Here is a 13,985-nt window from a genome sequence, read left to right on the forward strand (position 1 = left end):
TCTTTTCCAGGTCAAAGTTAGACTTGATGAGTTCCATGAAAAATTTTATTAGGATTTTAATTAGAATTACATTGAACCTAAGGATTGATTTGGAAGATACTGTCTTTATAATTCTTCATCTATTTCCATGTACCCAGGCTTTGTTTTCAGAATACGTATTTCATATAGTCTTGCTAATTTATTTTATAGTTACGTTGCCATTTATTACATTGCTTCTTGATGGTTGCCTAATTACAGAAAGAAGAGGAAAGGCTATGAAGATGATGATTATGTCTCAAAGAAATCCAAACATGAGGAGGTATGTTCTCCAAAGGTAACTATTATTCTTATTGTGCATTCTGGTATGACCATACTATTAAGATTTTATTCTTCCAGAGTGCAAGCATTTTATATATATATGGGTTTTGAAAGCATTCATACTTTTTTGCATCTTCCTCCATGTACATGGTCCATTATTACAGGGATTTTTCTCACTTCTGTGTGTGTTCTGAAGCAATATAATAATTACTTGCTGAAGAATTCTTCCTATGGTCATAAAAAGAGCAGAGATAGACATACATGCTATAAATTTTTACCCTCCAAGGATTCTTCTCCTGCCTTTAAAAAGAAATTGTAACCTGGCAAGTCAGATATAAATGAATACTAGTAATCAGAGGTAGAAGGTCGCAACTATATTTGTCCTGTCATCGGAGTATTCTGTGGGACCATGCCTATAAACAACTACAAATATTCCTGGTTTATCTACCTTCTGTAATCAGCATATTAAAAGAACATTTTCCTAGAGGGAGGCAAGGAGGTAAACAATACTGGTTATGCTTCAGTATAACGTTATCCTTATTACATCTTCTTTCCTTCTTAGGAAGAATGGACTGATGATGACCTGGTAGATTCTCTCTAACCATTTGAAATTGATTTGTCAATGCTAACAAATCAACAGAAGGATGAAGCATATCTGGCATTAAAAATGAAATAATGTGAAAGCATCAAAATACAGTAAACTTTTTTATTTGAAAGTTTCTCCTTTCAGGGTAGCTTTATGTGAAATAAGACATGTTCAAAGGACCCAGAATAGCACCTGGTTTGGATAATCTGACTACCCACCCCCATGACTAAAAATCAAATTAGTCTTCCTATAGTAGCCAAAACTGTAACTTATTTGCCTATGTTGTTTTAAACAAAATGCAATAAGCAAACATCCCTTTTGAAAAAAGGCACCATAATGTGTGGTTTCTCAAATGCCATCCTGATGTACTTAGCTACTTGTATGTTACCACTTAACTATAAAATGCATGAAAGCTAGTGACCCAGGTATTTGTTTTCCTCAATTAGTTAACTGAAAACATCTCCAAATGAGTTTCTTAAAAAGAAATCAAATAGGCAGTATTTAGTAGTTGTCTAGATTAAAAACCTAAAGGTTGGGTAGTAGCAAATTGTATATATTATTCAAGAAATGTATTTTAAATAGAAAGTAGTAGATATAAACGCACAGACTGTAGCACCAAATTACGTCGGTGTGAATCATGGCTACCTCCACTTTGGGCAAATTATTAAAGCTTTCTGTGCCTATTTTTTCCCCAGGGGAAAATAATGCCTCTGTATACTAAGTTCAATAAATGTTGGCTATTAATAGCATTTGTTAATTATTAACTGTAATCTTACTATTCAGTTTCTAAGTTGGAATCAAATTATGGATGTTTGGGTTGAAGGAATTCTGAGAAACTCAACTGCCCTGAATCTATGTTTTATGGATACATACCTTTCCTCATTGTCAATGCATCCATGCTGTGCTTTCCATAGGAGTGTAGGTACCATTTTAATTACATCTTATTATTTAAACACAACATTTGCTGCACATGTATTCTTCTCTTTAATAATTCCTTTCATTTTAGGTATGAGCTTTTTTGGTTTATTTTTAGTGTCCTCATTGAATGAGAGGAATAAAATTCATGAAGTGTGACTTTACAAAAGTGGAGTGGAGGAGCCTAAATTGACAGTCCTCCGGGCCAGGTTAAGTACCAGTGCTGCTAGGCTCTAGCCAGAATTGCAAGCTGTTCACAGATACCTTGTTTCTCTTTTAGGTCATTAAACTTTGGCATCAAAGCAAGGTCCACAGTTATTTCAAATTTTCCTACCCAATTTTAGAGGTTTTATTTCATCATTGACCTGCTAGTTACTGCAAGGCCTGCAAAGGTAAATAACAAGTTTCCTATTCTAGCTTAAGAGACTGGGAGGGAACCAAATTGCCTAGCACTAGGTTTTTAGAAGACCAAGTTGGATGCTACTGTGGTGATCCAGCTGAAAAGCAGGAGGGAGGGAAAGGAAAGTAATACGATACAGAGAAAAAGAGGAATTGAATTGACATTAATAAAAGGTATAGTACAGGCTATGCTGAGTTTTTTGCCATCATTGTTCAACTGTGATTATAGCTATACCAGGGCTAGCTGATCTTTGAAACCCTCAATTATTTAACACTTTGTTTTTTCCTACATTTTAATCGGGGATAGAATAAAATGTTGCTCTTGGAATGTAGGCCTTTAGAAAATTTCTTTTCGTGTGGGAAATGATTTTCCTAATAATCTCCCTTGGTTCCTGTCTCATCCACTTTTGATATGCTGCTGCATACCTCTCCGCTATACAATTATAGGAATGAATGAACTAATATGATCCTTCTAAAGAGACAATTAGCAAAAAAAGATGACCTGAAGATTCTTATTCTCTTTGGGCCTTGCTCTAATACTAAATTTGAACTGTTTCTAAACAAGGAAGAAAATGAAATTAAATGCTTACCTGTATTTAGACAGAAGTAATCAATTAGTTAATATCCCTTGGTTTTATTTTAACTTAACCCTTGTGAATACTTCACAAAAATACACATACAGAAGCAAATAAAACTATACAGTCATACTAAATACCCAGCAGATACAACAAGTAGTCAGAAGTTCAAAGATGGATAGCTGTCAAGTGACTCATGAGGTTGTTTGCATAATCAATTTGGAATTAATGAATACTTGAATACTTTCAACAAAAAGCATTCTAGGTGTTTGTTTTTTTAACACAAAAGAAATTGGTAGTGTAAAATGTTTGGGTAACATGCATCGATCAGTACAATGACCAATATTTATTGAATTTAAACTATTTACTGTTGTAAACATTTAACAAAAGCATTATGAGATCTAAATACAGTTTGAACAAATAAGTGGTATGTTTAAAAAATAAAGCTGATGAGTCAATAGTTCCATCTATATATTTTCTTTCAACAGTTCTAGCAAGAGAAGTAGCACAGTATTTTAAAAAAGTATACAGCAAAGGTTGTTCCTATTATAATGGCAAATTCTGGAAACTGTAACAAATAACAGTCAAATGGTCATATTCCTAATCAGGAAGAAGTTACAGTAAGAACAGTATGCAATCCAGTTATACTCACTCATTGACAGAATGCTTTTTCTTGTCAGTTGATTTCATAGTTCTTTTCCCAAGAGACAGCAAAACTTTGGCAATTGGATGTATTGAAAATATATTCTCGAAGTTCAAGATACAGTCATATGTTGTATGAAAGGTGATCTGTACACCAAGGCTCAGAGGTTGGAAAAGATTGATTCCATATGTGGAAAAAGTGCAAATATCCTGCACAGATAGCTTACAAAGCTGCTGGTACAATTATTCACCAGCAGAATCTAGGGTTTTGTTTGCATAGCTCACACATCACTGGAATGTGGAAAGGTGTGCTATTTTTTTGGCAAGAGCAAAGGAGACATACTGATGTGAATTACCATGTTGGCATGCTGAATCCATGCAGACACTTGGGTGAAGTCTGCTACCTGACATCATTGGTTTTTGTATACTGGTTTTGTTTTTGTTGAAGCAGTTCTGTTATAGCCAGAAGCTTTTTCAGTACATGCTAGACAAGGAAAAAGAGTATGAAAATAATTAGTAAATGAATGAAAGCTCATTCAGAAATTTCAGGTATGGAAACCTAGATTTGAAAAAAAAGCCGTAATATTATTCTATTAAAATCATAAACTTGTGAAAATTTCTGAAGGACAGATTTGGTCATAATATTTTGGTTGAGTTGAATTTATAGTCACTTTAGTGTACAAAAATTCTGTGTTTGGCATTCTCATATCTTAGTCCAGAACACCAATTTATAAATGATACGTCTTAAGCCCAATAAGATCACATAAAGAATCATGATTACATTGGGCCTAAAATGAAAACAAGTATCACCTTTACCTGCTTTACAAAGTCTTAATTGGGCCAAATCCTCCAATACAGATTTACCGTTAAGTAATAAACCTAGCCCCAGTATAGTAAGGAGACATTAAGCATGCCATGGGCATATTAGTAGGCCCATGGTACATACTCTACCCAAGTTTCTAAAGTGATTAGAACATTAATGAGTCAGATTATTATCTTAAACTTGATTTTAGAATCTCATATTAAAGAAAACTCAGTCCTGTCCTATAAGGTCACTATCACACTCTAGAATTTCTGGATCTGGAGCTTGAAATATTTTTATCAAACTTCCTGAATAATTCTGTGTGTGTGAGACAAAGAAAAAGCCACATCACTGCTGACTTATTAACTCATTTCCCATTTTCACACATGCCACTGAAGTGTATGTATCATTTTCTTCTGTAGAGCTAACCATTTATATAAAACAGCAAGATCTGACATTTTGCAGTATCAAAAATACATAGTCTGAGCCTATTTTTCCTATCTGCTGAGAATCTTACGGGGATTATGGTTCATTCTTTAAAATGTAAGTATAACTGATAAAAATGTTGACCATAACTCAGCTACTTATTACCTCTCAGAGAATCATAACTGCTAATGAAGCATTGTTAATGAAGACGGGCAAAACCCTACCTGCTGTGCACCACGCTCATTACTGAGCGTTCTCAGTTCATCTGAATGGGCCACACAAATCTCATGCAATGCTGCTAAATCACGGGACAGGTCAGTCCTAGAATGCTCTGTAGTGTCCGGAAGTTCAGGTACATTCTTTAAGGAAATCATAAAATTGCATTTAGAAATATAAATCGTAAATTTTCTTCTGAAAAGATCCTAATTGGTTATAATGGAATTGACACATAATATTCTTTTAAATTTCTGTTAAAATTCTAAGGACTTATTGGAATGTAATATTCAGTGCTAATTCCGATAAACATAGATTTTGTTATCTTGGTATTCACATCAAAACCATTTTCTTCCACAGCATGGCCGAACACTGTGCATTATTATTGCTATTCTAAATAAATGGGTTTCATGAACTTTATGGAGTTGTTTTTGTTTGTTTTTAAATGTGGAACACATACCCAAAAATCTAAGTATTGGTTGCTAATCTGGATTGAATGCAACCTAAACTTAAAATTCCTCCACTCTTTCAGACTGAATCTCATTATTAAGATATCATAATTTGTCTAAATTTATCAGCATATGTGAGAAGAATGTGTCAAGCCTATAGTTAATTATCTATGGATTATTTCCAGAATACTTGCTAATGTGTGAATATGATCAGTGTTAATTATGGTACTTCAGATAAGGTTCGTAAAGTAACAGTCACTATCAGACATTGATAGTACTTTATTAACACTAAATACTGATGTTATTTTGAGCCTCAGCCTCAGAATAAAATATGACATGGGCTCCAGAATGGTGACAGTATTTGCTATACATTCCCTAAATAGTGCAAAACAATGTTACTATAGTATAAAGAAATAATTAGAATATAATTCATTCTTATTTATTAAATGACTCAGTAATGAAAGACACTAGTATTTGCCCTCAGAGAGCTTACAGTCTAGTTGATATGACAGAACTAAATTGATCATAGCAACACAGAATTATATATCACAGACATGCAGAGGCTACTTAGGAAGCAAAAGAAATTTCAGGTTTTTAGGGCTCAGCCAAGCCTTCCTGAAGGAGAGATTTGAGGTGAGTCTTGAAAGTTAAATTTGATTTATACAGGAAGAAAAGGAATGGAAGAGTATTAGAACATTGGGATTCTAAGCAGTTTGAAAGGCTAGACTACACATGTGGCATTACTAGGAAAGTGATAGAGAAAGCTGAACTGTAGATATTTATGGTTATGGAAAATGGAGTTCCAACCATGAATCTGAAAACCTAGAAATTTGGCTTATGATAAAATGAGCTAGCCTTAAATATTATTTTTCAATCACTGACCAACTACATTTTTTAGAAACCAGAAATACTTCTATCTTCAAAACTTCACAGAAGTTCACATATGGAAACATGATGGACACAGCATTTGCTCCTTTGTTTCATTATTTGTATATATTTTTTTTATATACCTGAAATTGCAAACTAGAGGCCCACAAGCAGTCCTGATAGGTTTGACTACATAGTGGTATAGTGGTTGTTTTTGTGTTTTTAACTGAATTTGAATGCATTAAGGCAGAACATGGACACCTCACTCTCCTACTGTACAATTCCCTAATACCATGTGTAAATTCACATATATATGTTCCCTTTCTGGTTTCTATATATATAAACTGAATAGCAAACTTATTTGATTTTAAATTGAGTCAATATCTGAAAATTTATAACTAAATTGTACTGAGAATAAGGAATCCAGGGTCTTAGAAATTATTTTCTTTAAAACCCCCATTCTTAATTTCATAATTACTATTTTATTTATAAAGGCCCAAGTAAGGTATAGGTAGTCCTACTAACTGAGTATAACTCCAAATCCATGTATATTATTCCTAGAAAGCCACAAGAATATTCATTCTCCAATCTACTTATTTCAAATTCCACACAATAGCAACAAGTAGCAAAAGAATGTCACAATAGAAAGGTGAAACAGCTAATAGAATAATGAAAGAAAAACTAGAAAATGACACAAATCCAAAAGCCCCAATAATGTATGCTTGGTATAAATCATTTAGTCTAAGAAACCACAGTCAAAATATTTTGTTTAAGAAGGTAAACAAAAATATGCAGTTTTTTTTTAGTTCTGGATAGAAAACCTTTTAAAAAGTTCGTTGCTAAAATGAATTAACTCTCAGCTATACTAACTATAGGTCTCAAAGTACTTAAAAAGTTGTATACATACCCCAAGTTCATCTAAAAACATGATCATACGATGTTTGTTACTTTTAATAAAAGGATTGACACCTTCCATATAGGGCTCCTAAAAATATAAACATAAAAAGCTTACTATATGCATCAAAAACACTGTCTGATCTATATAATAAAAACATGTAGTAAGAATTCTTATAAATATGTATCAATAGCAATACATGTTCACAGTGACAATATTTTCATTCTGATATAAGCAAATAGCTATACTAAAGAACTGGAATTTTTTAATAAAAAAATAAATTCTGGAATGAGAACAAATCAGAGCACATAGCCTAGAACAGTGGTCGGCAAACTGCGGCTCGTGAGCTGCCGTTTGCTGCTCTGTTGACTAATGAGTTTGCCGACCGCTGGGATAGGGGCTTAATCACAAGGAATAACAACAGCCTGTAATTATTGGAAACAAGAGTCTAGGTCAGTGGTCGGCAAACTTGGTCAACAGAGCGGCAAACCGCAGCTCGCGAGCCGCAGTTTGCCGACCACTGGCCTAGCAGATACAAATTGCTCAGGTAATTCATTCAAAAATAACTACTAAGAAACTATTATTTGCCAAGCACCAGGACAAACATGGGTCCAACCCTGAGGGTAGAACCTAGCAGAAAATACAGAAAATTAAAATGCAGTGTGCTAAGGACTATAATAGGAAAATATATATGACTTAGATAAATCCAAAAACTAAGCCAGACATATAAACTGCTCTTCATACTAAAATCTTATATGGCTATGTTGTAAAATAGGAGAGGGTTAGTATTAACACAAGCGCTTTTAAATTCAATAAGGAGATGAGATAAAGACCTCATCAATTCCAAGAAATAAACATGAAAAATCATTCAGTTTCTCTAAGAGTAATGAAACACCAAAGTATTGTTATGCCTATTTTTCATCAAGGCTGTGGGGAGCAGAAAGTCTTGTAATCTTATTCCAAAGTTAGTTTAACCTAATAACTGGATGAGTTTGGAAGGAAAGACATATAAAGACACTTGTTACAACAATATTTATGATAGTGACAAATTGGAAGCCATCTAAATAGCCAATAGAGAACTATTTAACATCTATCTACATGATGGCATACTAAATAATCATTAGGCACAATAAAAGTTAAATATTTCCAGGTACATTTCCAGGTACAGCAAGTTTGTTACATTATGACGACAGCAGGTGATATAGTATGGTCCTTACCATGATATTAACAGTCTTTAGTCGTGGGATCACACATGGGAGTTTTAAAATTTATAGTGAATGTTTATTGTGAAATAAATTTTTAAAGATGGGTTGGCATGCATTTAACATAGGTTGACTGAAGATACAGTTTTCTATAATGGCTAGAATAGTAGTCTTAAAAATTCCATTATTTACAATGTAAAATCTAAACAAAACATTTTTCAAAATAACATACCAACAAAAATATAAATTCTCTTTATGAACTACCCCTTATTGTAAATTTACTTAAGCTATATTTTATGATTTTATCATGTCAAAGTTTCGTTCATGAATGATATTTTAAACAATAAAAATGTTTTTACCTTAGCTCCAAATTCTACAAGATTAGCTAAGTTCTGTACAGACTTAGCCACTAATATCAGTGTTCTTGCAGCAATAGGAGATGGGGAATCTGTAAGAGAATTGGGCAGAGCTAATGAGACCAACTCCAAAAGTACTTCCAGGTTAAGACCATTATAAATTTAGGACATTAATATTTCTTTCCTGTTAAAATACTAATGTTCTCCCATTCAGAACTCATACATTTTTTTGAAAATATATGACCTCTACAATTCAAAAGAACTTGAGTAAAAGGGGAAAATGTTGAATGCACTTATCAGTGCTTCTAGTTTTGCAACTCAGCAATTCCCAACTAAGAATGTTTCAGAATACCTCAAAGCTTTATTTTCTTAAACAAAAAAACCTGTCACTCTATACAACCTCTGTGACAATTCACAAAGCTAATTTCAACCCACTCAGGTTAGCGATTTGCACTCTGAGCAATTCTCCGCTCCAACCCCCCACTGACCATATAATTCACTTTAAAGCTCAGTCTGGGATAACCTCTGCTCTATTTTTAAGAGAAAAACACGCAATTTCATAAACTGTTAAAATATGTTAAAAGATTAGCCAGGAAACAATTCTTTATAGAATATAGATAGTAGGATGTAAATTAAAAGTACCTATTAAATATAAGCCCTGAAAGAAGATAGTTATTTAATAGTAAAAAGCTATCCCTATAGTATGAATGCCTGATTTTTTATTTTACTCTCTGTATCTTAAGCTAATAAACTATAGATAGTATTGCCTAAGTGGTTCATAGGCCAACATTCAGATAAGTAAATCTCTCCAAAAGAATTCTAAACCCTTAAATTTTAATAGACTATAGATTTAACCATTTTTGTAATGATAGAAGACAATAACAAATTGGGTGGCTATAAATGTAAAAATTAAGATATTCCTAAATATTATTAATACAACTTTGAGCTTTAAATCATTAAGATAAAAATGGTTCAGGCTCATTTTAATAATGGCTCATTATTACATTCAGTCACAAATATCACCTACAACATCTGAAAGTCATTACATAATGGACATACAGGTAATAAGCAAAACTGAATCTGGTTTACTGGGCTTAAAAATGGCTGATAAACATTATATAAATGGTGATAAGAAATTCCTAGTGGAAAATCTCTAAAGAGCCACTTTAAGTATTCACAGAGCACTACTGCAACTGTAGCACACAGAAAGCTCTCCTCCCCAACATGAAAAGGACAAGATGCAGATAGGAAAAAGGCACTGTAATAAGAGTTTGAGACACAAGTAGAAATGGGAAAAAAGGAGTATGTATCTAATCATGCCATCTCTGGCTTCATTAGATGAAAAGGGTAAAAGAAGCAAAATGGCAAGAAAAGGTAAAGAGAAACCATGTAACCTCATTAAATAGAATGAAGTTTTACTCTAATTTTTTAATTTCAAAAGGTATCAAAAATTGATTACCTGAGATGATGTTAAACATCCGTGGATTCAGGATGGCAGGACAGATAAGTCGAAGGAAAACAAAACCACTGAATGGGAGGAAATATTTTTATTTTTTTAAAAAACTACATTAAAAAATAAAATTTTTAATAATCATAGAACCATGAATTTTGAACTAATATAGGGAACCACAAACAGAGCTTTAAGAAAATAGCTCAAAGTACCTTATTTTAAGAACTTCTATATCTTCTTAAACATACTTTTCCCAAATTTGGAATTTTAGGTTTATTTTGGGCAGATTTAAATTATATTTATAGTACTTACTATCTTAATTTGAGAAAGCAGTGTCCTTAAAAACAAAAGAATTTCTGGAAAAATTACAGGAGCATAAATCTTTTTATGGATATATAGTTCTGAAAGGTCCTAAAACTTACATTCTCTCAATTTTCTTTCTTTCTGTATTTAAACAGAACAGCCCAGTAAAGTCTGATATAAGTTCATTCTCTTGATTTTGTTGATGTCATCCTATCTAATAAACAGGTAATATGCAAACTGACCATCACTCCAACACACAAGATGGCTGCCACAACTTGGCCAACAGGGGAGGGCAGTTGGGGGCAATCAGGCTGGCAGGGGAGGGCAGTTAGGGTTGACCGGGCCAGCAGAGGAGGGCAGTTGGGGGTGACCAGGCCTGCAGGGGAGGGCAATTAGGGGCAATCGGGCCAGCAGGGGAGCAGTTAGGTCTCGATCAGGCTGGCAGAGGAGTGGTTAGGGGGTGATCAGGCTGGCAGGCAGAAGCGGTTAGGGGCAATCAGGCAGGCGAGCGGTTGGGAGCCAGCAGTCCTGGATTGTGAGAGGGATGTCCAACTGCCCGTTTAGGCCTGTGAGGGGTCCCAGATTGGAGAGTGTGCAGGCTGGGCTGAGGGACACACTCCCCGCCCTCCTCACCCCGTGCATGAATTTTGTGGACCCAGCCTCTAGTATAAAAATAAGAATCCACTGTACTAGGGAAAAGGTGACTCCTTGACAAATTAAAATATATATAATACAATGCTGAAAAGCTTTTATGGCCATAAAGAAAAAAGACAAGCCCTCTCAAATTACAAAATAATAGCAAAACCAAAAAGTAATGTTAAAGAACATGGCTTAACAACATTGTCATATATGGTTTTACCTGTTAATCTTACTCTTAGAGAACATTATGTAAAACTGCAAGCTTATTTAGCTTTTTTCTAACCTGCCACCTTCAGTTATTGATAGAGTATATGTTAAGAGGAATACACACTAACAATTGACCTCTTACTTGCCTCTTATAAAGACAAGCATTATTACCAAAACTAGAGGGCTGGTGCACAAATTTCATGCACTTGGGGTGCGGGGGGTGCGGGGAGGGGAGGAGGGCCTCCTCAGCCCGCTGGCGCCCTCTCTTAGTCAGGAGCCCTCAGGGGATGGCCGACTGCTGTGGAAGTGGGAGAGGCTCCCACCACTGCTGCTGCGCTCGCCAGCTGTGAGCCCAGCTTCTGTCAGAGCGGTGCTTCCCCTGTTGGTTGCACAGTGACCACCAAAGGGGCAGCTCCTGCATTGAGCGTCTGCCCCCTGGTGGTCAGTGTGTGTCATAGCGACAGGTTGTTCTGCCGTTCAGTCTATTTGCATATTAGCCTTTTATTATATAGGAGGATAGTTGATAAAATTCCTTCTGGAGACTAAAATCATCAATACTGTATCTATTCTCTGCTAGAGTAGATAACCCAAATCTCAGCATTTACCTTCCAAAATGTGACACTTTGCTAATTTTGGACCTCTTGGAAAGCGAATATGCAGTTGCAATTAGAATATATGACAACAATGATAAAGTCTTTAAATTTGGGTATATTTTAAATTTATGAAGAACCTTGTACAGATTCTATTTGAACATATTTTGATACTTAAGTGTTAGAGACAACATCACACCATAAAAGACTTTCAATGTGCAAATCTACTTTCTGTTTTAATGGGATACTAGGTACCTACATATACATTTAAAAGCTTATTAGGGGCAGAAATCATCACCTTGGGCTTAAATGCCTCTTAAAACATTCAACAGTAGCAAACAGTCCACAGCAGAATTTCCTGCTGTGCCTGCTTAACAGATATACTTGTTTGAAACTTACAGTTTACAGAAGTGTTAATTTACATCACACATATAGCTGTGCAGAATATGCTTGTGATTCTTTTTTATTCTCAATCACTACTAAAGCCAAGAATTACAGAATCTATAATTTTTAAATATTTTTGTCATATGATTCTAAGATTTTTACCTAAAAAGAGTAGAAGCCTCTACAAAATTTAGGTTGGAGGCCAGATTAACACACATTTTCAAAACTATGTTATTTATTTTTAGTGGTTGGGTGATATTTTTAAGGGGCATAACATGACTGGCGATATACCTAGTATATTCTAAATAATAAATTCTATCATTATTATACTATACTATATTCTCTGATGCTTTATCACTAAGTTTCCAATTGTCTTGAATGGATTGGGGTGTACTTTAAAAAAGCCTGCAATAGTATTCAGAATATTAAATTAAATTGGGGCCTGGCCTGTGTGGCTCAGTGGTTTAGCATTAACCTATAAACCAGGTCTCACAGTTCCATTCCTGGTCAGGGCACATGCCTGGGTTGTGGGCTCAATCTCCAGTAAGGGGCGTGCAGGGAGCTGTTCAATTACTCTCTTTCATCATTGATGTTTCTATCTCTCCTCCCTTCCCCTCTGAAATCAATAAAAAATACATATATTTTTTAAATACAATATTAGATTGGGTCTTAAGAGGTTTAGTCTTTAGTTCTGTCTTAGCCACTAACTTTGCAGTTTCTCCTAATTACTGCACAATGAATATACCAACAAAACTTCAGAACTAGAGGCTCTGATTGGAGATTAGCCCATGGTCACAAACTGTGTTACAAACCAGTTAATATTAAAATGGCTCAATTATTGCTCTTCTTAGTACCAAATTAATCTGTTTCTCTTTCCTTCCTCCCTCCCTTTGTCTACAGATATGTATGTATATGTGTGTGTATGTGTGTATAAAGAGTACTATAAAGTTAGCTACAGATTTTGTTGATTATTTGACTTTTAACCTCATTCTATAAAATAAAAATCTCAAATAGTTAACTGACTATAAATGAATGTTTAGGTTTTTAGAAAATGCAAAAGTTATCTCAGTAATCATAGTAACTTCCCAAAAAAAACCCCAAAACACCCCAACACTGAAAGTTAGTTTAGGAGCCATCTGAACTCAGAAAATATTCAACAGGGCTCAGAATAAAAATAAAAGAAAAAGGTTTTGAATTGTACACTGTACTGTCAGTCTTCAAATTTTCACAATTATCCTCTTGACTCAGTGTGTAGCATATTCAGTGATGTAATAAATGAACTGCTTAGCCTTACCTAACAACTCTTGTTCTCATGGTGGTATTTGTAGGCCACTTGTGCTGAACAGATTTCTGTAAACACCCATAAATATATCTCAGTGTCCTGCCAAAATAACACAATCATCTCAATACAGAAAGCAAGTGAAAATACTGATCTCATTATACCTGAAGTTTAATTTACCAAATACATAACATTTTAATGCAACTGACCTTTTCCCCCCAAAATGTACGTGGTTCAAAGTAACAGAGAATCAAGTTTTCATCATTAATTCATTTAACCAATTATTTTACATTTGCTTTGGAATCTTACCATATTTAGATTATTCTATATTTATGAAATGTTTGAAAAAGTATTGGGATAAGGATAGAGAGGAACTAATGAGTTCAGATTCTGGGGAGATGTTGACTTTAACAACTTCTACCTGATTAAGTGAGTTAACTAACACTGGAAGCCATTAAGCAGACTGGATATAGATATGTCTTTTATCATTTCCTCAAATCTAAGAGTAT

At 34.4% G+C, this 13,985-nt stretch overlaps 2 protein-coding genes across 12 annotated transcripts in view; one reads left to right on the forward strand and one right to left on the reverse strand.

Moving 5' to 3' along the window:
* Positions 1 to 13,985, forward strand: part of CCNH (cyclin H) — a 46,506-nt gene that overhangs the window by 28,203 nt on the left and 4,318 nt on the right. For 3 of the 10 annotated variants that reach the window (XM_080680649.1, XM_080680651.1, XM_080680653.1), the window contains 2 exons: positions 238 to 313; positions 860 to 2,816. In XM_080680649.1, the coding sequence (XP_080536775.1) occupies positions 238 to 313; positions 860 to 898 (115 nt within the window). In that variant the 3' untranslated portion in view covers positions 899 to 2,816. Of the gene's footprint in view, positions 1 to 237; positions 750 to 859; positions 2,817 to 4,638; positions 4,760 to 4,814; positions 5,269 to 13,985 lie in introns of those variants that run through there. The other 7 variants (XM_080680646.1, XM_080680647.1, XM_080680648.1 and 4 more) reach the window with 4 other exon arrangements.
* The window catches only part of RASA1 (RAS p21 protein activator 1), a 113,016-nt gene continuing 102,260 nt past the window's right edge, over positions 3,230 to 13,985 (reverse strand). For both annotated transcript variants that reach the window (XM_080680645.1, XM_080680644.1), the window contains exons 20-25: positions 13,492 to 13,578; positions 10,084 to 10,151; positions 8,628 to 8,716; positions 7,079 to 7,156; positions 4,867 to 5,001; positions 3,230 to 3,898 (exon numbers count right to left, since the gene is read on the reverse strand). In XM_080680645.1, coding sequence (XP_080536771.1) covers positions 3,815 to 3,898; positions 4,867 to 5,001; positions 7,079 to 7,156; positions 8,628 to 8,716; positions 10,084 to 10,151; positions 13,492 to 13,578 — 541 coding nt within the window. In that variant the 3' untranslated portion in view covers positions 3,230 to 3,814. The remainder of the gene's footprint in view (positions 3,899 to 4,866; positions 5,002 to 7,078; positions 7,157 to 8,627; positions 8,717 to 10,083; positions 10,152 to 13,491; positions 13,579 to 13,985) is intronic.

This window comes from Plecotus auritus (assembly GCF_963455305.1).
Source record: "Plecotus auritus genome assembly, chromosome: 7".
Classification (NCBI taxonomy): domain Eukaryota; kingdom Metazoa; phylum Chordata; class Mammalia; order Chiroptera; family Vespertilionidae; genus Plecotus; species Plecotus auritus.